General features: G+C 39.3%; 2 protein-coding genes across 2 annotated transcripts; one reads left to right on the forward strand and one right to left on the reverse strand.

The window, feature by feature from the left end:
- On the forward strand, positions 16128-17126 carry LOC100521802 (olfactory receptor 2A12-like). The gene has a single exon (XM_003128089.3). The coding sequence runs from the start codon at positions 16128-16130 to the stop codon at positions 17124-17126; it is 999 nt and encodes a 332-aa protein (XP_003128137.3).
- Positions 22503-23441, reverse strand: LOC100521977 (olfactory receptor 2D2-like). Its single transcript, XM_003128090.2, has one exon. It carries the CDS (start codon positions 23439-23441, stop codon positions 22503-22505), a length of 939 nt encoding a protein of 312 aa, XP_003128138.2.

A 24976-nucleotide genomic window follows, 5' to 3' on the forward strand; every position in this document is an offset into this window, starting at 1 on the left:
TGCGTCATGATGGGAACTCCAATAATTTATTTTTGTTATGAGGAGAATAGAGATCTAATATTTTTCCAGACTGAGAGCCAATTGTACCAATAACATTTATTGAATAACACATCCTTTACCCTGCTGATTTGAAATTCTGTCATAACTATAGTCAAATGCTCCAGGTAACTATGATTCTACTTTGAACTCTTATCGATCAATTAATATGTTTTCTGATCTAGCAGAAAAAGTTTTCTTTTAGCTATTTTTTAATGCATTTTTTTCTTCCAAATAAACTTTAGAATCAGCTAATCAAGTTCTATAAATATATTTTTGAGACTTAGATTGGGTTTTGAGTTAATAAATTGCAGAAGTGACATCTTTACAATGTTGAGCTTTCCAATTCATATATATATTCTATCTTTATTTTTAGTGGCATTCTTCATATAGATCTTAAATGTTTATTAATAAGCTGATTTTTTAAAAAAATATAATTTTTCCTCAGTTACAAATGTTAGTTTTTTCCCCATTATGTTGGATGTCCACTCTCATTACTTTTATTCAACCTGGTTTTGGAAATCCTAGCTGTGTCTATCACAGAAGAAAAAGAAATAAAAGGAATACAAATTGAAAGAAGTGGAATTGTCACTGTTGGCAGATGATATTATACATAGAAAATCCTAAAGAAGATACCGGAAAACTGTTAGAGCTCATCAATGAATTTGACAAAGTTGCAAGATACAAAATTAATACACAGAAATCTCTTGGATTCCTACACACTAACAACAAAAGATCAGAAAGAGAAATTAAGGAAATAATTCTATTTACCATTCCATCAAAAAGAATAAAATATCTAGGAATAAACCTACCTAAGGAGGCAAAAGACCTGTACTCTGAAACTATAAAATGTGGTTGAAAGAAATAGAACATGACACAAATAAATGAAAAGATATACCATGCTTTTGGATTGGAAGACTCAATATTGTCAAAATGACTGTACTTCCCAAGGCAATCCACAGATTCAATACAATTCCTATCATTACCAATGGCATTCCTCACAGAGCTAGAACAAAAAATTTTTAAATTTGTATGGAGATAGAAAAGACCCCAAATAACCAAAGTAATCTTGAGGAAGAAAAATGGAGCTGGAGAAATCAGGCTCCCTGACGTCAGACTATGTTGGTAATAACTGGAAGGTATGTTACTTTTGTTTTCTTTGTTCATCTTGTGTATAGTTTTCATTTTTTAAATCTATTAATGTAGGACAATGCATTAATATATTTTCTAATTTGGAATCCTTTTTGCATTCAATGAGTAAATCCTACTTGGTTATGATGCAGTATTAATATACTGCTACAGTACAGTTAATATTTTATTAAGGATATTTATATCTATTATTTGCAAGGGAAATATTGGCTTTTAACTTTCACATTTTGTATTATCTTTCTTTCTCCAATTATATTATTAGTCTCCTAACAAGGAAGCATCCATCTTTTCTGGAAGAAAACTCTGGAACAGTTTGTGTAATATGGGAAGAATCTGTTCGGTAAAAGGGTTAGTCGGGTAGTAGGATCATTCTTGGGCTCCAAGATTTTTTTAAATTTATTTTTATTTTTTAAAGCTTCTTCTTTTCCCTTTTTTTGGCAGCCCTGCAGCATATGGAGTTCCTGGGCTGGGGATCAGATCCCAGCCAAAGTTGTTGCAGTGCTGGATCATTTAACCCACTGCGTGGGGCTGGGGAATGAATCTGCTTCCTGGCACTGTAGAGTTGCCACTGATCCCATGGCACTAGAGTGGGAACTCCAAGACTTTTTAAAAAATATAGATTCTTGACTAACATAATAACTTGTTTTCTTGGTATACTTTGAGATTTTTACTTTGAGATTTTACTTCTTGAGCAGATTTGACTGGGTAAATTGTTCTAAAAAAACTACTCATTAGATCTATATATTCAAATTTACCGTTATAAAATTTTATTTTATTATTTTTTATTTTATGATTTTTATTTTTTCCATTATAGTTGATTTTTGGTGTTATAAAATTTTATGTAGTACTTCCTCAAAATTAAAATAAAACCCTTACTGTCTTTTGTAATATCTTTTTTTCTTGTAAGTTGTCTATCATTTATATCTTTGTATTTAGTCATCATTTTCAAAAACATGTATAAATTTGATGGTCTTTTTCTATTTTATTGATTTATGTATTTTAAAATTACTTTCTTCATTCTTCTTTGTCAGTATTCATTTACTTGATTATGTTTTTATTTTTTTATTAATATTACTATTAAACACTGAGTACAAATGATGAAAAGAAAAAAACCACAAATTATTAATATCAGGAATAGAAAAGAGGATATACCTCAAATCTGAAGACATCACAATGCACAATAAAAATGTATTCTTAACAATTTTATTCTAAGAATTTTGACAATTTAGCTAAATTAAATATATATATTGAAAAATAGATTAAATGAGATAAAGAAAAAATATGACCACTTGAATAGTTGCAGAAAAAAATGTTTACTAAAATCTAATACTTTTTTCTCTCAGCTTTGTTAAGTATGATTGACAAAAATTGTATGTATTTAAAGTATACAGTGTGATATTTTGATACATGCATTCATTGCAAACTGTCATAATCAAGCTAATTAACATATCCGTCATGTCACATAGTTACCTTTTTTTTTTTTTGCTGTATGGTTAGAACACTTAAAATTTACTCTTTTAGCAAAATTTAAGTATACCATCAGTAATATTAATTATGACCACTATATTGTACTTTAAGTCATCACGATGTGTTTTATAACTGAAAGTTTGTACAATTTGACTAAAATTTACCCCATTTCCTCCCACCCCCAGCTCCTGGTAACCACAGTTCTATTCATATATTTATGGGTTTAACTTCTTTAGATTCACACCTCCGCAGTGACCTGAGCTGCTGCTGTTGGATTCTTAACCTACTTCACCATGGTGGGAAATCCAGTAGTTCTATTTTTAATTCTTGAGGAACGTCCCTATTTTTCCATAATGGTTGTACCAATTTACATTTCCACATTTGTTATCTTTTGACTTTTTTTTTTTGCTACACTCAGAGCATATGGAAATTCCCTGGGGTGGCAACTTAACTTGCACCATAGCAGTAACCAGAGCTATAGCAGTGGCAGTGCTGGATCCTTAACCTGCTGAGCTGCCAAGGAACTCCCTTGACTTTTTAATCATAGCCATTCTAACAGGTGTGAGGTGATATCTCACTATGGTTTTTATTTGCATTTCCCTGATGATTAGTGATGTTGAACAAATTTTTGTATACCTCTTGGCTATCTTTTTTGGAAAAATATATATTCAATTCCTTTACTCATTTTTGATTGTTTTTTTCCTCTTGAGTTGTATGAATTCCTTATATACTTTGAATATTAACTTCTTGTTAAATGTAGGGTTTTCAGTATTTCTCTAATCTGTAGGTTGTCCTTTCATTTTGTTGATTGTTTTCTTTATATAAACCTTTAGTTTAATATAATCCCACTTGTTGATTTTTGCTTTTGTTGTCTTTGCTTTTCATGTCATACCCCCAAACAAATCATTGCTAAAAGCAGCATCAAAAATATTTTACCCTGTTTTTTGATAGAAGTTTTATAATTTCAGGTTTTACAATTAAGTATTTCATCCATTTTGAATTGATTTTTGTGTATAAGGGTCTGATTTCATTCCTTTGTATGTGACTATCCACTTTTCCCAACACCATTAAATGAAGAGACTATCCTTTCCCCATTGTGTATCCTTGGCAACCTTGTGGAAGATTAGTTGATCATATGCATGCAAGTTTATTTATACACTCGCTGTGCTATTCCATTGATCTAGGAGTCTGTTTTTAATTCCAATACCATACTGTTTTGATTACTATAGCTTTATAAAACAGTTTGAAACAGGAAATGTGATGTCTCAAGTTTTATTGTTCTTTTTCTTTAATAGCCACACCCATTGCATATGGAAGTTCACTAGCCAAAGATTGAATCCAAGTCACAGCTGCAACCTATGCTGCAGCTGTGGCAACACAGTATCCTTTAACCCACTGTGCTGGGCCAGGGATTGAATTTGTGCCTCTGCAGTTATCTGAGTCACTTCAGAGACAATGCTGGATCCTTGATGCACTGCACCACAGTGATAACTTCCTAGTTTGTTGTTGTTGTGTTGTTCTTGCTCAAGATTGCCTTAGTTATTTGAGGTCTTTTATGGTTCCTATGATTTTTTTCTCTATTTTCTGTGAAAAATACCCTTGAAATTCTGATAAGGACTGCACTGAATCTGTAGATCACCTTAGGTAGTATGAACATTTTAATAATATTAGTTTTTCCATCAGTGACCATGGGATACTTTTCCATTTATTTGTGTCTTCAATTTCTTTCATCAATGTTTTATAGTTCTCAGTGTACAGACCTTTGACTTCCTTGGTTAAATTTATTCCTATGTATTTTATTTCATTTGATGCTATTATACATGGGATTGTTTTCTTAATTTCTGTTTCCATTGTTCATTGTTGGTGTATACAGATGGAACAGATTTTTGTATACTGATTTTGTATGTTGCAACCTTACTGAACTTGTTTATTAGTTGTAACAGATTTGGGTTTTTTGTGTGGAATTTTCTGTCTGTCTATGTACATATGTCTGCCTGTCTGTGTCTGTCTATCTATCTATCTATATCATATAATTTGCGAACAGACACAATTTTGCTTTTTCTTTCCTGATTTGTATGTATTTTATTTCTTTTTCTTGACTAATTGTTACGGTTAGAACTTCTAGTATTATACTGAATAGGAGCAGTGAGAGTAGGCCCATTTGCCCTCATCTTAGAGGAGAAAACTTTCAGCCTCTCATCATTGAGTGTGATATTAGCAGTGAGCTTGTCATATGGTCTTTATTATGTCGAGGTACATTCCTTCTATACTTACTTTTTTGAGAATTTTTATTGTGGAAGATGTTGAACTTTGTCAATTGAGATGATCGTATGGTTTTTACCATTCATTCTGTTAATGTGATAAATCACATTTACTAATTTGGATATATTGTACCATTATCTTATCTGGGGATAAATCCCAATTGGTTTTGGTGTTCAATTCTTTTACTATGCTGTTGAATTCAATTTGCTAGTATTTTGTTAGGGATTTTTGCATCTATCTTCATCAGGCATATTGACTAGTAATTTTCTTTTCTTGTAGTAGCTTTGTCTAGTTTTGGAAGGTACTGCTGGCCTCATAAAGTGAGTTTGGAAGTGTTTTTTCATCTTGTATTTTTTGAAGACTTTGAGGAGGGTTGGTATTAATTCTTTGATGTTTGGTATTATTCACACATGAAGCCATCTGGTCCTGGGATTTTCTTTGTTTGGAAATATTTTATACTGATCCAGTCTCTTTCTCCTTACTGGTCTGTTCAGATTTCCTATTTCCTCAAGAAATTTTTTTGGTAGGTTTCAGGTTTTTTAGGAATTTATCCATTTATTTGAAGCTATCTAGGTTTTTTTGGTGTTTAATTGTTCATTGTAGTTTCTTGTAGTCTCTTGTATTATTGTGCTATTACTTGTAATGTCTCCTCTTTTATTTATAATTTTGTCTTCCCTCTTTTTTCTTAGTTAATTTAGCTAAAGTTTGGTCAATTCTGTTTACCTTAAAAAAAACAGTCCTTAGTTTTAATAATCTTTTTTATTGCTTTTCTCATCTATGTTTCATTTATTTCCCTCCTGATCTTTGTTATTTTCCTCCTGCTAACTTTGGGTTTAGTTTGTTCTTCTTTTTATAGTTCCTTGAAGTGTAAATTTAGGTTGTTTATTTCAGATCTTTTATCTTTATTTAGGCATTTATTGCTATAAACTTCCTTTTCAGAACTGCTTTTGCTGCACTTCATAAGTTTTGGTATGTCATATTTCCTTTTCACTCATTTAAATATATTTTTTGATTTCCCTTTTGATTTCTTCTTTAATCCATTAGTTGTTAAAAGTATGTTGTTTAATTTTCACACATTTGTGAATTTTTCAGCTTTTCACTTGTCATTAATTTCTAGTTTCATATCACTGTGATTGGAAAGATATTTGGTATGATTTCAATCTTATTTAATTTGTTAAGACTTATTTTGTGACCTAACACATGATCTATCCTAGAGAATGTTCCATGTGTGCTTGAGAAGAGTGGTTATTCTGCTGCTGTGGAATGATATTTTCTATAAATGTTTATTAGGTTCATTTGGCCTAAAGTGTAGTTCTAGTCACATGTTCCCTTATTGATTTTAGTCCAGATGTTCTACCCCTTGAAGTCTCTTATTATTATTGTCTTGCTGCGTATTTCTTACTTCAGATCTGTTAATAATTGGTTATATATTTAAGTGCTCTGATGTCAGATACACATATATTTATAATTGTTTTATATTTTTGATGAATTTCCTCCTTTATTATTGTATAATGATCTTCTTTGTCTTTAGTGACAGTTTTGGACTTAATTTCTATTTTGTCTCATATAAATATAGCTAGCAAGCTCTTTTGTTTCAATTTGTATGGAATATCTTTTCCCATATCTTCACTTTTAGCTTATGTGTGTCCTTAAAGCTGAAGTAGGCTCTTTTTGGTAGCATACATTTAAGTCTTATTTTTATTTTTAATCCAGTCATCATTCTGGTTTTTGTTGTTGTTGTTTTGATTTTTAGGGCTACACCTGTGGCATATGGAGGTTCCCAGGCTAGGGGTCTAATCGGAGCTGTAGCTGCCTGCCTACACCAGAGCCATAGCAACTTGGGATCCGAGCTGCATCTGCAACATACACCACAGCTCATGGCAACACTGGATCCTTAACCCACTGAGCAAGGCCAGGAATCGAACCTGCAACCTCATGGTTCCTAGTCGCATTCATTAACCACTGAGCCATGATAGGAACTCCTTTTTTTAAAATTTTTGTTTTTTTATTTTATTTTTTTCCCTTTAGTTATTTTGATATGGTTTCACTTAATTCTTTGAATATATTTAAAATAGCTAATTTAAAACCCTTGCCTAGTAAGTCCAATATCCAGGTCTCACTGGGGACGGTGTTTATTGATATTATTTTTCCGTGCATTTGGGACACAGTTTACTTTCATGTCATTTTTTGTTGTTGTTGAAAACTAGACATTTTAAACATATTGTGGCATCTCTGAAAAATAAGACTCTTTTCATTCCCAAGGGTTAGTTATTGTTTATTTTGTTACTTTTCTGAGATGATTCTATAAATTCTGTATTCTTCATCATGTGTCATGAGTTACTGGCATCTCTGCTCCATTAGTGGCCAGCCAGTGATTGGAGGAGAGTACCTTAAACCCTTAGAACCAATAAGTTTCCCAGTCTTTGCTGAGGGACCCTGTGTGCATGCGGGATCTGCCTTCAACACTTAGCAGGCAGTTGAATACTGCCTTATCCCTTACTTCCTCATTGTGCAGGTCTCAAGATCAGGCCAAGGTGAGATCTTAGGGCCTTGTCAGGTGTTTCCTGAGCAGCATATAGCCATAGGTATGCACACAGCCCTACACATGCGTCATAGCTTTTAAAAGTCCTGATAGACATTTCATTCCCTTTTTCTTTTAAGCTGTTTGACATCTTATTGTTTGTCTCAGTTGTTATCCATCACCTCGAAGCTTTGAAGTTAGTGAAGTGCTTTTAATTGTTTTCAACAAATGTCCCTGTAGAAGGGCTTTTTGCACCAGGCAAGGTCCAAGTCAGGTCAAATAAAGACAGCCATGCAAGTGAGGTCTTCCAGGGAAACTCCAGAAATGACAAATAGTGGCAGATATCTCTACAATATTTTAATGTTAGTACTACAGTTTAAATATATAACCCTAGTTAAATTAATTCTGTGCTTACATGCATAATTTCTCCATTCATCTCTTGATTGGCCAAAGGTCATGCTCCAGCAATTTATTCAACAAAGGATCACAAAAGGTATATTTCCTGAATTTTGCACATAAAAATGTTCATTACCCATATAAGAGGGAAAGAAAAGTTTGGTGGGATATAATATTCTTGGGTTGCATGTTTATTTTTCTGCATCTAGAACTTTGGGTAAGGATTAGTCCACTGTCCTGTGCCTTCTACCATGGAGTGATTTTGTGAAAAAGCCTGTGGCCAGGGTAATATTTTTCCTTTGTTAGAGTTTTTTCTTTGGACCCTTCAAAGGAATTTTTTTTTTCATTATTAACACACAGTATATTTATTAGGGTATGCCCCTTTGTTGATCTTCTGACCAGTTTTTACTGGTGCATTGCATTGTGTTACCTTTCAGTTTGTAGAGTCAAAGCTTATTTAAATTTTTTTTTGCTTTATTTATTAAATTTTAATTCCTGTTACATATATTCAATTTAGTCTTCAAAGACACAAATTGATTTCCTATGTTGGTATTCATTTGTGCTATATATCATATCTCTACAATTCTTTCAAGTCTTTGTTAATTTTCATTTTAATTTCTTTTTTTTTTTATTTTATTTTCCCACTGTATAGCAAGGGGGTCAGGTTATCCTTACATGTATACATTACAATTACAGTTTTTCCCCCACCATTTCTTCTGTTGCAACATGAGTATCTAGACATAGTTCTCAATGCTATTCAGCGGGATCTCCTTGTAAATCTATTCTAGGTTGTGTCTGATAAGCCCAAGCTCCCGATCCCTCCCACTCCCTCCCCCTCCCATCAGGCAACCACAAGTCTCTTCTCCAAGTCCATGATTTTCTCTTCTGAGGAGATGTTCATTTGTGCTGGATATTAGATTCCAGTTATAAGTGATACCACTAAAGGAAACAATAGAAAAGTTAGACTTAATTGATATCTTCAGGACACTACATCCAAAAAAATCAGAATACACATTCTTCTCAAATGCTCATGGAACATTCTCAAGAATCGACCACATATTGGGACATAAAGCGAATCTCAATAAATTTAGGAGCATAGAAATTATCTCAAGTATCTTCTCTGACCACAATGCCATGAAATTAGAAATCAACCACGGGAAAAGGAAAGAGAAAAAACCTACTCCATGGAGACTAAACAACATGCTACTAAAAAACCAATGGGTCAATGAGGAAATCAAGAAGGAAATTAAAATCTACCTTGAAACAAATGATAGTGAAGACACAACCTCTCAAAATCTATGGGATGCTGCGAAAACAGTGCTCAGAGGGAAATTTATAGCAATCTAGGCCTTTCTCAAAAAAGAAGAAAGATCCCAAATTGACAACTTAACCCTCCACCTAAACGAATTAGAAAAAGAAGAACAAAAAAGTCCTAAAGTCAGCAGAAGGAAGGAAATTATAAAGATCAAAGAAGAAATCAATAAAATAGAGACTCAAAAAACAATAGAGAAAATTAATAAAACCAAGAGCTGGTTCTTTGAAAAGGTGAACAAAATTCATTTTAATTTCTTAATTTTCTTGTTCTGACTTCCTTGTCCTTAGATGGGGTTTTAGCAATGTCTGGCCTACTTTTTGCTGCATGCCATATGACCATTATTTCTATGGTCATTTTATTTTTCTCATCTATTTCTTTCCAGAATTCCATGAGGTTTTATTTATTTATTTTAAGGCTGCACTTGCAGCATATGGAAGTTCTCAAGCTAGGGGTCAAATTGGTGCTGCAGCTGCTGGCCTACGCTACAGCCACTGCAGTGCTAGATCCAAGCCACATCTGCAATGAATGCCACAGCTTGCAGCAACGGTGGATCCTTAACCCACTGTGTGAGGCCAGGGATTGAACTCACATCCTCATGGACACTGTGTCAGGTTCTTAACCCAATGAACCACAATGGGAACTCTCCCAGCTTATATTTAATTTTTTTTGATGTTGTCACATATGCATTTAATGAACTCTTGAATATTTTTTTGAGCTCTTTAGTTATTTCATTAAACACTTTGAATTTTATGGCCATGAAATGCTATCTTCAAACTATAGTGACTATGCATGTTGCATGATATCTATAAATTCCTTGAGAATAGAAACTATGTCTTATTCTTTTGATCTTCTGATAGCAGACACTCTGGAAAGACTAGTTAAAAAAATACTTCTCAAGCCAATATTCACTCATTCACAGTTAAAAAGTTTCCACTTACACAAGTGAGCACATTCCAAATTACATATGATGAAAGGAAGATACGAACCCAGAACTCTGACTTCCCAGGAAGATCTCTTTTTCCATGCTGGACTGTCCCAGAAAATGAAAGTTGACCTATTTTCCAGTATATAGGTAGGTATACAATTACAGGGGCTGTGCCTGAACTCACATTCCAATAGCTCTGGTTGTCTCAACCTTAGTATTTTTCACATTGTGTGCTGGATAATTCATTGTTGCTGAGGGGTGTCCTATGCATTGGTAGATATTTAACAGCATCTGGCTTTTTGACTCACTAGATGCCAGTAGTATTCCCTTCCCTTCTCCCCCTCTTTCCACCAGTTGTGACAACCAAAAATGTCTACAGTTTTAGGGTTTTTCTTTCCTAGTATTATTCTCTCTAGTAACTCCTATCCAGTTTTTCCCACATGCCAGCCTTCAGAGTGATATTTCTGAAATTCAAACTATTTTATTCCTTTTTATTCCCTTTACATGTTCTGAGAGCTCCACATTGCCCAGTGCAGGTTCTTGTCATGGTATAAGGAGAATTTTTTAACCTAGCCCCGCTTCCCTCTTTGACTCCCCCCGTCACTCTGACTCAAATGTACACTGTCAGAGCATACCAGTCAAGTGTTCTCTGCTCTCCATACAGTCTGTGCACTTTCACTTCATATTTCTCTTGCTTGCCTCTAACAGTCTTAAAAGCTTTATTCTTATTAACTTGTTTAATCTTCACTATGACCCTATGAAGCAAGTTCTCTTTTACTGATAAAAGGTCTGGAGGCCTGGAGAGGTTTTTAAAACCTGCCCAAAGTCACACAGCTAGTAAATATGTGAAACCAGGGATCCAACCTGTGCAGTCTGGTGCTAAACCAGAGAAAACATGGAGCATGGGAAGGTATGGGCAGGCCTGGCTAGAACAAGGAGGGCTTTTAGGGAGGGTGAGGGTAGTTGGCTGGCTGTACACAGTCTTGAGCACTAGATACTGGGTTTTGGAGTTAATGATCAGACCTTGGGGAATTCAAAGGCCCAGGGAGCTCATTAGGAAGATTTTAGATTTGTCCTCTCAGGAACCAAGGCTCTCAAGATCAGGGATTCAAAGGAAAGATACTCAGACCTCTGACCCACCCCTCACACAGAGCCCGACAGCAGGTAAAGAAGGCAGTGGTGGGCAGGGGCCCGAGTCTTGGGGCATTCTGTCTTCTGCCTGCCGTGGTTTTCTTTACTGTCTGCAAACCTTCACGTCTGCGTGTCCTTTCATGTCTGTGCTTCTTGCTCTACCCTTTTCTTCTCTGTCTATCTCTTCCTTCCTGTCTCTCTGACTTGCTTTTTTGCTAACTCTCTACTCCACTGCCTTTCTCTCATACTCTGACTGTATTTTAGTGTGCACAACTCCCTCAAGGTATCTGGCCTCTAGTAGCCAATAAAGATATGGAGAAGGAGGAGGAACTGTGGTTGGGGAAGCTGAGGCAGTTGGACTTCCCTGTGTCCCTGTCCTAATCAGTGGGGCCCTTGGAAGTGGGCGAGACAGGGGGGTGGCAGATGGGAGTTGGGGAAGGTATGTAGGACAGCATAGGATATAAAGGAGAAGGAGGGGAGCTGCAAGATCATCTCAGGGGAGGCAGGGATTTGGGGGGCCACCTTGAAAATGGGAATTTCTCAAAAGATCTCTTACTGAGGAGCAGAGAGCAAAGCAGGTCCCTTCCACCAAGATGTCTTCAGTCCACTGATGCTCCCTGTTATACTAGAGGGATTAGGGGTTGAGTGTGCTTTTGGAGGCTGCCCGTCTATTCCCCCATTCCTACTCCCCCTATTTATTCTTCCCTAAGTACCCCATGCTTTTTCCCACATACATTCTGTGCCATGTTATTGATCCTCAGCGGAAAAGCTCTTTTATTAAGATTGCTACCAACAAATGTTATGGGATGGGGGATGGAGGTCACAAGTGGGAGGTTTCTGCAATGCCCCAGACACTAGGCATCAAGAAAAGCAAAGTTGAACGATAAAGAGAACAGAGGAGAAGTTCATGTAGAATGAACTTCAGCAGTCTTCCTGCTCCACCTCTTCCTAAGTCTGTGTTTATCCCAATGCATCCCAGACATATGATCAGCTGGATTCAGTCTGACCCCCTCAAACTCTCAACAGGGAGCTCATTGCATCTCAGGACACTTCTGTCTATGAACAGATCCGAGAGTCAGAACGTCTGCTCTAGTCAATTTGAAGCTTGTCACACTGGAAAAATTTACACTTAATTCTAAATTTGGAGCTATGCAGGGCAATTCTTATTCATCTGCCTTAACTTAGTTCTTTAGAGACTTGTGTAGCTGGACCAACCATTCTCCTTAGCTTAAATTTCTGTGGAGAAAATATCCCAGTTGCTTAGGTTTCTTTTTTTCACCATTGCAATGTATCTTTCTATGTGTCGCAACTTGTCCACATACCCCTCAAGACGTGGGTCCCAGGTGTAAATTCTACATTCCATATGTGTTTGCTCCACTGCAGAGGACAGGCAGCAAACACCTCTTCTTGTCTTGCCAACATAGTTCGGGGATGGAGCACCAGACTGGCATCCTTGCTTTAATAATTTAATAAATGTTATTTCAGTTCCTGTCATGTGCCAGGCACAGTGATTGACCCTGGAGTAACAGTAGTGAACAGAGTCTTTGCTTTAACAATCTAGTTGGGGGCAACATACAATAATTAGGTAGATAATGGAAAAGTCTTTAAGAAGCGAGGTACAAGGAAGAATAAGCAGGCTAAAGAGACAGTGGAGGATGGCTGTATTTCAGAGAGGATGGTGAAGAAAGAGCTCTTGGATGAAATGAAAATGGGAAGGGAATCCAGAAGGGGTGAGAGAATTCACCACGAAGATTTCTGGTAAAAGAGCACCAGATATCTGGCAAAGGAATTTAGGTGAAAGCCAAGTTGGAGGTTGACGGAATAGAAAAAATTACACTGTGGTTTTGGTTAAGTGAATGAAGGAGACAGAAATGGGAGGTGAGGTCCAAGAGCTAGATCATAGTAGTGAAAATTATTAGTCCAAATTTGGACATGGTAGTTTTGAGGTATCTATCAAACATCAAAGGCAGAGTTCAAGTAGTCAATCATTTGGACGCATGGAGGTTGGGGGAAGGGTCTGGGCAACTGATAGGAAGATGAAGATATGTTTAAGCCACAAGACTGGCTAGTTTCAGACAGTTCTTATCAGGTGAAATAGTTTTGTATCTTGATTTTGTTATTCATTATATTAGGTTATTTTCCTAAAAAGGAAAAAAAAAAACCTTGAATTAGCCGACAGAATTGACATAGATACACTTCAGAATTTCTGTGTTTGTTGACATTTCAAATATTCTTTGTCCACATCAATTCTTTCTTTCTTGTCTTTTTTTTTTTTTTTGTCTTTTTAGGGCTGCACCCATGGCATATGGAAGTTCCCAGGCTAGGAGTCGAATCAGAGCTGTAGATGCTGGCCTACGCCATAGCCACAGCAATGCTGGATCTGAGCTGGGTCTGTGACCTACACCTCAGCTCATGGCAATGTCAGATCCTTAACCCACTGAGCAAAGGCAAGGATCGAACCTGCGTCCAAGTGGATGCTGGTCAAATTCGTTTCTGCTGAGCCATGATGGGGAGTCCAGTCCACATCAATTCTTATTTTCTTCCCATCAGCCACAGCTGAAGGGGGTCCTCTGATTTAAGCCCAGTCCCGCCCTTTATAGCCTGGATCCCACACTTTCCTGCCTCATCAAAGACTTAGTTTGTCACATTCCTATAATTTTATTCTCTATTAACTAGCAGTTTCCTTCACCATATAGTCAAGCCAAAATTCCTACAACATAAAATACTGTATTTGTATCACCATCTATCTCCTGACCTATACCTTCTTTCCACTCGGTGCGAATGTCTTAGAAATCAGACTACACTTAGCTTCTCTTGCCTCCTTCGTGTAGACAATTGTTGAAACTATTGTCCTAAAGCCTCTTTGTTGTGAAAAGCAAGAAACACTTTGGATTATTGTCTCACTTGATGTCTATGCACATTTGACCACAAAGACCACCTTCTCCTTGCAAACCTTGTCTTTTCTTCAGATTCTGTGTCAATCATCCCTCTTTGGTCCCTCAATACTGTCTTCTCTGGATTCTCGTTGAAGCCAGCCCTTACATTTTGGAGATTTTCAAGGTTCTGGTTCCAGCTCTTTTCCACCTCTGCGCCCTTTCTCTGAGTGGTATCATCATCATCCCTGCTGATACCTTCATTTCCTCCAGAAGAACTGATGATACTCGATTCCTTTCTCTAGGGTTCTCTTTAGCGTTTGACCCATCATTACAACAGGTGCGAGGACTCCCACAAGCCCCTGAGACCAAAGCGAGTCCAAAGTGCGTTCACTCCTCACCTCCTTCCCACACTTCCCCCTCCCACGTTTCTTAGCTCAGGGAATGGCGTCATCACCTGCCCGTTTAACCAAACCTGGAACTCATCCTCGACTCCTCTTTCTTTCTCTCCACTCTTTAATCACTTACCTAGATCCATTGATCCCGCCTAAAGACTCTTGTCTAATACCTACTTTTCATGTCAGTAATCTGCTTTTATTCCCACTTTTCAGTCTTTCCTTCCTGAATTATTGTGGCATTTGGCATCTTTCACTTCCAATTTGGTCTCCACATTACAGTCAGAGTGATTGTTCCCAGATGTATCTGAATGTCAGTGTCATTTAACTGATCCTTGTCTTCCTGCCCATAGAGTCCACTCTCTTTAGCCTCTTCTGCAGGGCGTATAGGTCCCCCATGGTCTATCTTGCTTACCTCTCCAGCCCCATCTCCCATCACTCTCTGGCTTAGCTCACATTTCATAACTTCACACATGATGCTTCCTCTGAGTGGCATTTCCTTTTCTGCACTTCTCCTATAGTTGCCTTTAGCCTAAAGGAGTTCTTTAATATTTCTTTCATTCTGAGCATTTTGGTAATCATTTATTTATTTGGAGTTCCTGTTGTGGCTCGGTGGGTTACAAACCCAACTAGTATCTATGAGGATAATGGTTTGATCCCTGGCTAGTGGGTTAAGGATCCGGTGTTTCCTTGAGCTGTGGTATAGGTCGCAGCAGCTGTAGCTCTGTCAACCCCTAGCATGAGAACTTCTATACAGCACAATTGCAGCTTTAAAAAGCAAAAAAAAAAAAAAAAAAAAAAAAAAAAAAAAAAGAGAGAGAGAGAGAGAGAGAGAGAGAGAGAGAGAGAGAGAGAGAGAAAGAAAGTTATGTTTTTGAGAGCAAACAGTTTTCATTTCTGAACGATATATTCATCGATTATATAGTATCCTAGTTTGGTGGTTTCCTTCCTTCTCTGCCTCCCTTCCTTTCTTCTTTTCTTTTCTCTTTTAGCTTTTCTTTTTTCCTTTTAATCATTTCCCTCATCCTGCCCCCCCACCCCCCTCATATATCACCCACCTGTGGCTCGTAGAAACACATAACTGTGACTCTCCATGGACTCCCCATAATTTATTTCCAAAGAACACTTCTTTTCCTGATAATACAGGCTTGAGTCAGATATCTAACAACCATCTCTCTAAAGTTCTGGAGCATTCATTAAGCTATTCAGGTGCTTCCACTGAAGCCTATTTGGGGAGAAGCTTCAAAGGAGGGGCAGACATCCCCATTTGATATGAAACTCACAGAAAACGCTATATCCTCAAATATCTCATTCATTCCACTTTGAAATCTTTTTTATAAGCTGCATGAACTGTGCATATTCATGAAGGGCAAGAAACAGTTTTAGACACTCCTTTTGCAAGTTCTCCATTTTGAAATGCAGAATTTATTTGGGATCTTAGCATAAACCAGGATTAAATAATACAATATTAACATGCTGTTTCACATCAAATGGAAGTTCTTTGTAAAAATATGGTCCTCAGCTTTGCAAGTGTCCTGATAGGCAGGCTCTGCTACTGGCATCTGGCACTCCTAATATATGAGCAGCTGGGGGATTTGAATTTGGAGATTTCACTTTCTGAGTCATGGCTCTATTATTTCTCTACACCAGGAAAAGAATGCAGGACTTCCTCTTGAGAAACCACAGCTCCCTTGCTGAGTTCATTCTTTTAGGATTCTCTAGTAACACAGAGATAAATGTTATTCTGTTCAGTGTCTTCCTTTTCCTCTATCTCATCACCCTTTCTGGCAATGGGCTCATTTTCACCTTGATACGCATGGACTCCCGCCTCCACACACCCATGTATTTTTTTCTTAGTGTCCTCTCCATTCTGGATATGGGCTATGTCACCACCACGGTGCCCCAGATGCTGGTGCATCTGGTTTGCAAGAAAAAGACCATTTCCTACGTTGGATGTGTGGCCCAAATGTATATCTTCCTGATGCTAGGAATTACTGAGTCTTGGCTTTTTGCAATCATGGCTTATGACAGGTATGTGGCCATTTGCCATCCCCTCAGGTATAAAGTCATCATGAGCCCTTTGCTGTGTGGGTCAATGGTAGCCTTCTGTGGATTCTGGGGTATTAGTTGTGCCCTAATATACACTGTCTCTGCTATGGTTCTTCCCTATTGTGGACCTAATGAGATAAATCACTTCTTCTGTGAAGTACCTGCAGTCTTGAAGTTGGCCTGTGCAGACACATCTCTCAATGACCGGGTGGACTTCATCTTGGGCTTCATCCTTCTGTTGGTCCCACTTTCCCTCATCGTCATTGTCTACATCAATATATTTACTGCCGTCTTGAGAATCCGCTCATCCCAAGGGCGACTCAAGGCCTTTTCCACCTGTGCCTCCCACATTACTGTGGTCACGATGTTCTCTGTTCCATGCATGGTCATGTACATGAGACCCGGCTCTGAGGCTTCCCCAGAAGAGGACAAGAAGCTGGCTCTGTTCTACAATGTCATCTCTGCCTTCCTCAACCCCATCATCTACAGCCTTAGGAACAAAGATGTGAAGGGGGCCTTCCTCAAAGCGACAGGCTGGGGTAATGCGCCAGCAAGAAGTCAAAGAAGCATGGGCACCAGCAGCAAACCCAGGACACGGCCTACATGACTTCTCCATCCAAATGCTTTTCAACATCAAATGGGCACACATGATATATTAATGCGTTAGATTCGGTGAGATTAAGCATGAGGCCATCCAGAGGGCTGTGGCCATGGGTGTGCCTCAAATACAAAGACAGCAGACAGTGGACTCCATGAAGGCAAGTCTCATATATGCATCTTTTTCTTTTGTTTGGCCATGCCCATGGCATGCAGAAGTATCCAGGTCAGGGATCAAACCCATGCCACAGCAGCAACAATGCCGGATCCTTAACCTGCTGAGCCACCAGGGAATTCCAGTGTTCACCTTTCTTATTACTACATGAATGTGGTCCTGAATGCCTGAGCTCAAGACTCATGAATAAGTTTAAGTTGATGGGTACAAGGTGACTTCTAGATTTTCAGATCAATGACCCAGTTATAGCTTAATCAGTAGTTGATAAGTTCTGAAAGAAAAGCAATTTAAGAAAAACCAATACTGATCATATGAAACAGAGTTCCAGAAGTAATACAGGTCAGTTTTCCCTTAGTACTATTAGGAGAGGATGAATTTAGGGCACAAAACCCCTCATGTCACTAAAGAAGGGAGCGCTGTTTTTGTGAAGAGATATTTGTAGGGGGGAATAGAATCTCCTAGTAATTGGATGAAAATCTCCTCCCACCAAGACTTTCATAATGCATTTTTGACTTTACTGGAGTACTCTGACATACAATCAACTGTAGGTATTTAAAGCATAATTTGATGAGTTCTGTAATATCTGTGAAACTATCACCATAATTAGGATCATTATAAACCTCATCCCTGATCTTTGCAATTCCTCTGTATTGGTCATTGATTGCTGTGTAACAAATTACCCTCCCCCCCCAAATGCTGTGTCTTAAAACATTTACTTTTTGCAGTTTCTGTGGGTCAGGTATTTGAATGATGTTGAGCTGGCTCCTCTGGATTAGGGGCTATTATAGGACTGCAGTAAGGTAACCACTGGAGCCAAGACTCAACTGGGGAAGGATCTACTTCCCCAGGATTCAGGATTGCCAGGATTCGGTTCCTGTTAGGCTGTTGGACTGAAGTTCTCACTTCCTTCCTGACTGTTGTATATGCATCCGTCAGTTCCTTCCATGAGGTCTTCTCCTTAGAGCAGCTTGTCATGTGGCAGTTGGCTTCATCAGCATGAGCAAGCAAGAGCAAGAGAGAGATTGTGAGCAGAGAGGAAGCCAGGGTCTTTTGTAACCTAATATTGAACGTGAGTTCCCATCACTTTGAGGGTATTCATGAGAAGTGAACTATTAGGTTCAGGCCAAATTCAAGGGGAGAGGATTACCTTGGGTGTGAATACCAGAATACGGGGTCATCGGTTCATACGAAGCTTCTCCCTTGTGAATTAGACTCTTGCTACTCAAGGAGGGGTCTGCTAGTATCACCAGCCTCATCGGGAGTTCTTAGGAAGTGCGGAATCTTGGCACTCCTACTCTAAAATCAAAATTTCGTTTGAAAAGCTTCTTCAGATGATTCCTACGCACTTTTAAGTTTGAGAACAATGATTTAGCCAGTACTGCAAGGACATGCTAAATAATATTAAAAATTTAAAAATTAAGCTCAGGAGTGAATAAAGCTTAAAAAAACAAAACAAAAACCCAAGAGGAGAAACCTGGACTTTCCTGACACAGTCTGGCTCCAGGGCTTCAAGAGATACCACATTCTCTTGTCTCTGTGACTTCATTGGTCATCTGTAGTGAGTCAGCTATCTGGCACTTTCTGTAATTATCTTGAGAAAACCTGAATTCGGCTCTGGCCTCCTTATTTGTAAGCTCTAACTTAGTTTTGTCGAGGAGAATAAAAAAGAGAACCACATAGTTATCCGAACTGGCAGCAAGGAAAAGGGAATAGAGCACTAATATTTTACTGTCTTGTCTCAAAGAAAAGTAACTCTTTTAAATCCTCATTTTCCTGCCGTCTACCATCCATTGCTTTGCTCTCCTCTGGATGCAATTTCTTAGAAAAAGTTGTCCATGCAGTTTCTGATTTCTGTCCTACAGTTTTCTCTGAAACTCACCAGTCAGGTTTCACTCTGATTAACACACTAACACTTCCTTCACCACGACCTGTGCGGAGGTGGTGATGACCTTCCTGCTGTTAACTGCAGTGGTCACTGCTCAGTCCTTGGTGCAGGGACCACAAGCGGTGTTTGGCGTGCTTGACCGCTCTTTCTTCCTTCCAACACTGACTTCACTTACTTTCAAAACTATATACTCACGGAGTTCCCTTCATGGCTCAGTGGTTAATGAGAAGTTATATGTCCAATATATTTCAATAAAAATACATTTCAAAAACATTCTCTAAAAAGAAGAAAAGGACTTCAAGCACCCAGAGCCTGTGGAGTGCAGGCTTGAAGCACCCATCCAGATGAGGTACGGCCAAGGGTAATCCTACGGAACGGCTGTCAGGAGAAGAAAATCATGGTCACCAGCCTAGATCTTAAGTTGAGCCATAGAAGGTAATACGTGTTGCTCAATCATATCAGAAACAAAAGTCCCTCCCCACATTTGGAATTTAAAAAAATTACTTCTCCAAATCAACTTATTTGCAAAACAGAAACAGACTCACAGGTCTCAAAATCAAATTTATGGTTGCTAAAAGGCGAATGTGAGGGGAAGGGATAAATTAGGAGTTTGGATTAATGCAGACATACTACTGTATATAAAACAGATAGCAAGGAGCTACTGTATAGCATGGAGAAATATACTCAATAGTCTGTAATAACCTGTACAACCCGATTCACTTTGCTGTATACCTGAAATTAACACAACATTGTAAATTAACTGTACTCAATAAAATTTAATAAGCAATGCTAAAGAACCCTACTTCTCAAAAATTCCTGGGTTAAAGAGAAAACCCTAATGAAAAACACATAATAAAGATGTTTTGGCATAATGGTGGCTGGATTGTGGTATGGTCAACTTGGTTTATGTTTTTTTTCCCCATGGTTGGATAAGGTCCAGTTCTTAAAATAACTCCGTTATGCCTAAAATAATCGCTACTTGGTAAAGATGGGAGCTTTCCTGGTAGCCTGCTGCTGAGCATGAGTCCCTCTGAGACTGAGTTGAAATATGCTTTTCTGGCTTTTCTGCTTTCAGGTGGCTTACTTTCTGTTGGACCACTTGTTCAAACTGAGCTGTTAAAACCTAGAATGTGAACGTGGTTGACTGCATAGAAATAAATACTTTTTTCTAAGGTGCTCTGACCACTGCCTGGACTTTGGGAAAGTCCTGGCTGCCATATAACAAGGCCTAGACTGATTACTATTACTTGGTAATAGTTGGTTGTGTGAAAGATGAATGTGCTTTTTAGGTCAATCTGTATTTCCGCCAGCAATAGATGAAAATTCATGTTTTGTTGTATTCTGGCCACCTCTGACTCTGTTGTTTAAAAGCTCTTTGGCAGTTTCTAAATGTGGAAAAGTGGTATCGCCTTGATATTTTAATTTGCATTACTTTGGTGCCTACTGTGGTCTGATTTTATCATCTATTTATTGATTATTTGGATTTTTGTTCTTTTTTGGCCACACCCAGGGCATGCAGAAGTTCCCCGGCCTGGGATCAAACGTATGGCCCTAAGCCGCTGCAGTGACAATGCCAGGTCCTTAACCCACTGAGCCACAGCGGAACTCCTTTATTTGGATTTTTAACAATGAACTGTTCATATCTGTTGCCAATTTTCTGGAGTGTTTGTATTTTTCTTACCAATTTGTAAGAGCCCTTTATGTGTTAATGATTTTATTCACATCTGTAAATGTGTTGCAATTATATGCCCTGTGTTTTGCCTGTCATTTGCCTTTAACTTTGCTTCGTTATTTAGGTAACACTCTGGCTCCTGATGGTGGGGTGGCACAGGACCTTTGGGGACACTGTGAACCTGCACCCTTGGCATGGGCTCTAGCCTCTCATGGAGGGCACAGACGCTCATGCTCTATTTTTTTGGCCAGCCTGGCGGATTTTTTTGTTTTTTGTTGTTTTTTGCAAGGAGTTTCTTAGGCAGGGTACACATCAGGAAGGAGTTGGGAAAGAAGAGCCCAAAGAGGCTGCATGTCAGCTTATGGGACGCGCCTCTAGAACCTCATGGGAATTGCTGTGTTGGGTACTGAAGTTCTGTGGCAGCAAGCAGTCAGTAAATACTGGTGATGCCCTGTAACATAACCTGCAGATTGGTAAAGCCTGGGAGAAAACAATTCACATTTGTAAAGATGCTATGAGAAATAAACAGTTTCGGGGAAGGTCCCTCTAAGCAAGAGGAAACAGGGAAAAATCCTTCTCTTTGAATTTCTAATCCCTTTCTCTTAGAGAGTCTCTGGGCTCTCTAAATTTTGTATCTGGGGGTAACATTTTATCCACCCTCTCCTCTCTAATTTCCCGCACTCTTAAGTGGACAGAGTCTTTTTTTCTTGAGATCACCCAAGAGAGGCTGTAGTTTTCAAAAATGGACTTTATTAGAAACAAGGGAAAAAGGGAAATCAAGAGATATAAAAACACAAAAGAACAGAAAAATGGTCATAAAACAAAATGTTTCCCCTTTCTAAGGTAACTTCATAGATGAGTAGAGAAGGGTTCACTTCTTCCTTCTCAAATCTCTTCTTCAACTTAAGATTTTCCACTTTACAGTTTCTGAGTTTCTCCTTCCACTCTCCCCACCCCAACATCCCCACCCCTGCCCGCCATAGGCACTTCCACAGCCCAGGAGGATCATGGCTGATTAAGGATTGATAATTCATGCAGGAGTAATAAAAATTAAAACTGACATTTGATAGGTTCCCTTGCGGTGCACTGGGTTAAGGATCCAGCTTTGTCAGTGCGGCAGCTTGGGTTGTTGCTCTGGTGCAGATTCGATCCCTTCCCCAGGAACTTCCACATGCTGCAGATGCAGACACAAAATAAAAAACAAAAAAAAACCCCCACAACCCCCCCAAACACACCCTGATTACATGTTAAAAGATTACTATATGCCAAGCTCTGTACTAGGCTGTTTCCATGTATCATCTCATTTAATCATTACAATTACCCTGTGAGGAAAAGATACAAACCTTAGAGTAGTTAAATGACCTGCAAGCATTCACTTTCCTAGGAATTGATAAAACCGTCTCTTATCTTGGTCTGTCTGGCACTAGCGTCTGGGCTCTTGACCCCTGTGTGGGACCTTCACTATCATCTTTGTCTCAAAGCACTCCGCCACAGCACTGCTGATGTCCAAGCATCCTGACCTCTCCCACCGGGTCCGGGCGAAGAGCTGGTCTTATGCAGTCAGTCTCTTCCAGGTCTCATGGAGGAGTCCTCAAGGAGTTGGTGAGTGTGAGTCCTGCCTTGTACGGCTCCCCAGATTTTCATCTTTAAAGAGTCATTCTGGGGCCTTGCCTTGTCCTGTCAGTTTGAGGAAAGCCCTTTTCACATCCTTGTTCCTCAGACTGTAGACGACAGGGTTGAGGAAGGCTGTGGCAATGTTATAGAAAAGGGCCATTTTCTTGCCACTGTTCGACAGGGAGTCAGAGCCAGGGCTCATGTACATGACGACGCACGGAGCCGCAAACATGGTGACCACTGCGATGTGGGAGGTACAGGTGGAGAAGGCCTTGAGCCGCCCTTGGGCTGAGCGGATCTTCATGATGGTGGCAAAGATGTTGGCATAGACGATGGCAACCAGGGAGAGGGGGACCACAATGACATTGAAGCCCGTGAGGAAGTCCACCAAGTCATTGAGGGAGGTGTCTGCACAAGCCAGCTTCAGGACCGCAGGCACCTCACAAAAGTAATGGTCAATTTCATTAGGGCCACAATAGGGCAGGCGCATGGCAAAGAAGGTATAGGACAGGCCACCCACCACACCATACGCTGCACAGATGCCCACCATGAGGAGGCACACCCAGCGGCTCATGATGACCTTATAGCGGAGAGGGTGGCAGATGGCCAAGTACCTGTCCACGGACATGATGGAGAAAAGCCAGGACTCGGTAACCCCAAAGAGGAGGAAGAGGTACATCTGGGCCACACATCTGGCAAAGGAGATGGCTCTCTTCCTGCTGAGAATGTGCACGAGCATCTGGGGCACGGTCGTGGTGGTGTAGCAGACGTCTAGCATGGAGAGGACGCTGATGAAGAAGTACATGGGCGTGTGGAGGTGTGAGTCCTGGTGGATGAGGGTGATTAGGAGGCTGTTGCTCACAAGGATAAGCAGGTAAAAGACTAGAAAGAAGACGAAGAGCAGAGGGTCGGTCCTGGGGTCGGAGGCAAAGCCCAGCAGGATGAATTCCGTCACGATGGACTGGTTGAGTTCCTGCATTGCGATCTGCCTGTTCAGAGAGTTTGGGGGATATGCAATTTATTGGGTTTCTGTGCCAGGGAATTTTCACGCATGTCTCATTCATGTTTCCTAACGGGAAGTTTGGGTTAGCAGATGGGCACTCCTAGATACGTCCCCACAGTAGTTTGAGTGGTGTTGAGGTTTGCTTCAGGATTTAGTTGACGGTCATTGCGATGAAAGGGTGAAGACAAGTCAGGGAAGTGTTGTAGGCTGTGTTCTGTTTCTCCTTTTCCTGAGACAGCCTTTTTAAAAAAATTATTATTATTCATCCATTTTTCTGTTTTTTTATGGGACAACAGAAGTTACTTTATTGGTGTTCATTAATTATGTCATTGATTCAACACATTTTTTAACCAAATGATTAGTATTTGTTATAAATCAGAGGGGTCATGAAGAGCTAGAGATAATATCAGTAGAAAAAGCGATTTCACGTAGTCTCCTAGGATAAATTCTATGAGAGAAATTGAGCTCCAGTCCTTCTATTCTGCCATCTTAATCCCGTCTCTGGTACCAGGATAAATTCTAAATACTTTAAAGAGTGGAGTTCCCTGGTGGCCTAGAGGGTTAAGGGTCTGGCATTGTCACTGCTCTGGTGCAGGTCCAGACCCTGGCCCAGGAACTTCCATGTGTCATGGGCATGGCCAAAAAAATATGTTAAAGAATTAAATAAGAAAAATAAAACTGTAAAGCCACCTAGGAGAAAATGAATGGGTGAGTATTTTATGGTGGAACAGAGACATGCCTTTGAGTTCATTCCAAGTCCTTCAGCATTCTAGTGTTGACCCTTTTCCCTCTAATGAGCAAGTAAATCAAGACAGCTCCTTAGCTGAGCTGCTCTGTGTTTCCCCAGTATTTCTGAGGGTTTCTTGTGCATCCTTGGTCACTTTGCTCTAAAATCCCTTCCCTGAACGCTTGATCCCATTGTTACCTCCCTTGTGTAGGTACTGACCTCTTCAGTATCCATCCCTTTTCTCTTCCTCCTTGACCCTCACCAACACAAGGATGCTATTCGTAAGACTTTCCTGAAGGTATGGGTAAAATGAAGATGACTTACAATGCAGGGCAGAACAGAAAACTATTTAAAAGTTGAACGTTTAATATCACAAAGTCCCTAAGGTATCTCGGCAGCCCCTCTCTGGTCTCCTGCCAGCTATCATGGGACTAGAGTCTCGTCTCCTTCCTGGAACCGCCTCCCATCTCCTCTTGTTTCCTTGCTCTGGGATGCCTTACTCCTGTCACCTGGGCAGCCAGCTACAAACTCCAGTTCCTCTGACTCAGTGCTTTCTAACTTCACTCAGCATCAGAATCACCAGGAGAGCTTGTCATATGCTACTATGCCTCACATCCTGAGTTTTGATTCAGAAGTTCTGGGGGGGAGCCTGAGAATTTGGGCTGCACTTTGAACTTTTGAACAATTGAACTTTCTAAATTTTCTACAATAGACATGAATACCTTTTGTAATACGGAATAAAGTTCAAGTGAAGACAGAATTTGTAGGGGCTGGCTTCTCCATT

The sequence above is a fragment of the Sus scrofa genome, chromosome 6 (assembly GCF_000003025.6).
Source record: "Sus scrofa isolate TJ Tabasco breed Duroc chromosome 6, Sscrofa11.1, whole genome shotgun sequence".
In the NCBI taxonomy this organism is placed as follows: domain Eukaryota; kingdom Metazoa; phylum Chordata; class Mammalia; order Artiodactyla; family Suidae; genus Sus; species Sus scrofa.

Coding starts and splice junctions, on each gene's coding strand:
- LOC100521977 (XM_003128090.2), bottom strand. CDS start 23,441: ATGCAGGAACTCAACCAGTCCATCGTGACGGAATTCATCCTGCTGGGC.
- LOC100521802 (XM_003128089.3), top strand. CDS start 16,128: ATGCAGGACTTCCTCTTGAGAAACCACAGCTCCCTTGCTGAGTTCATT.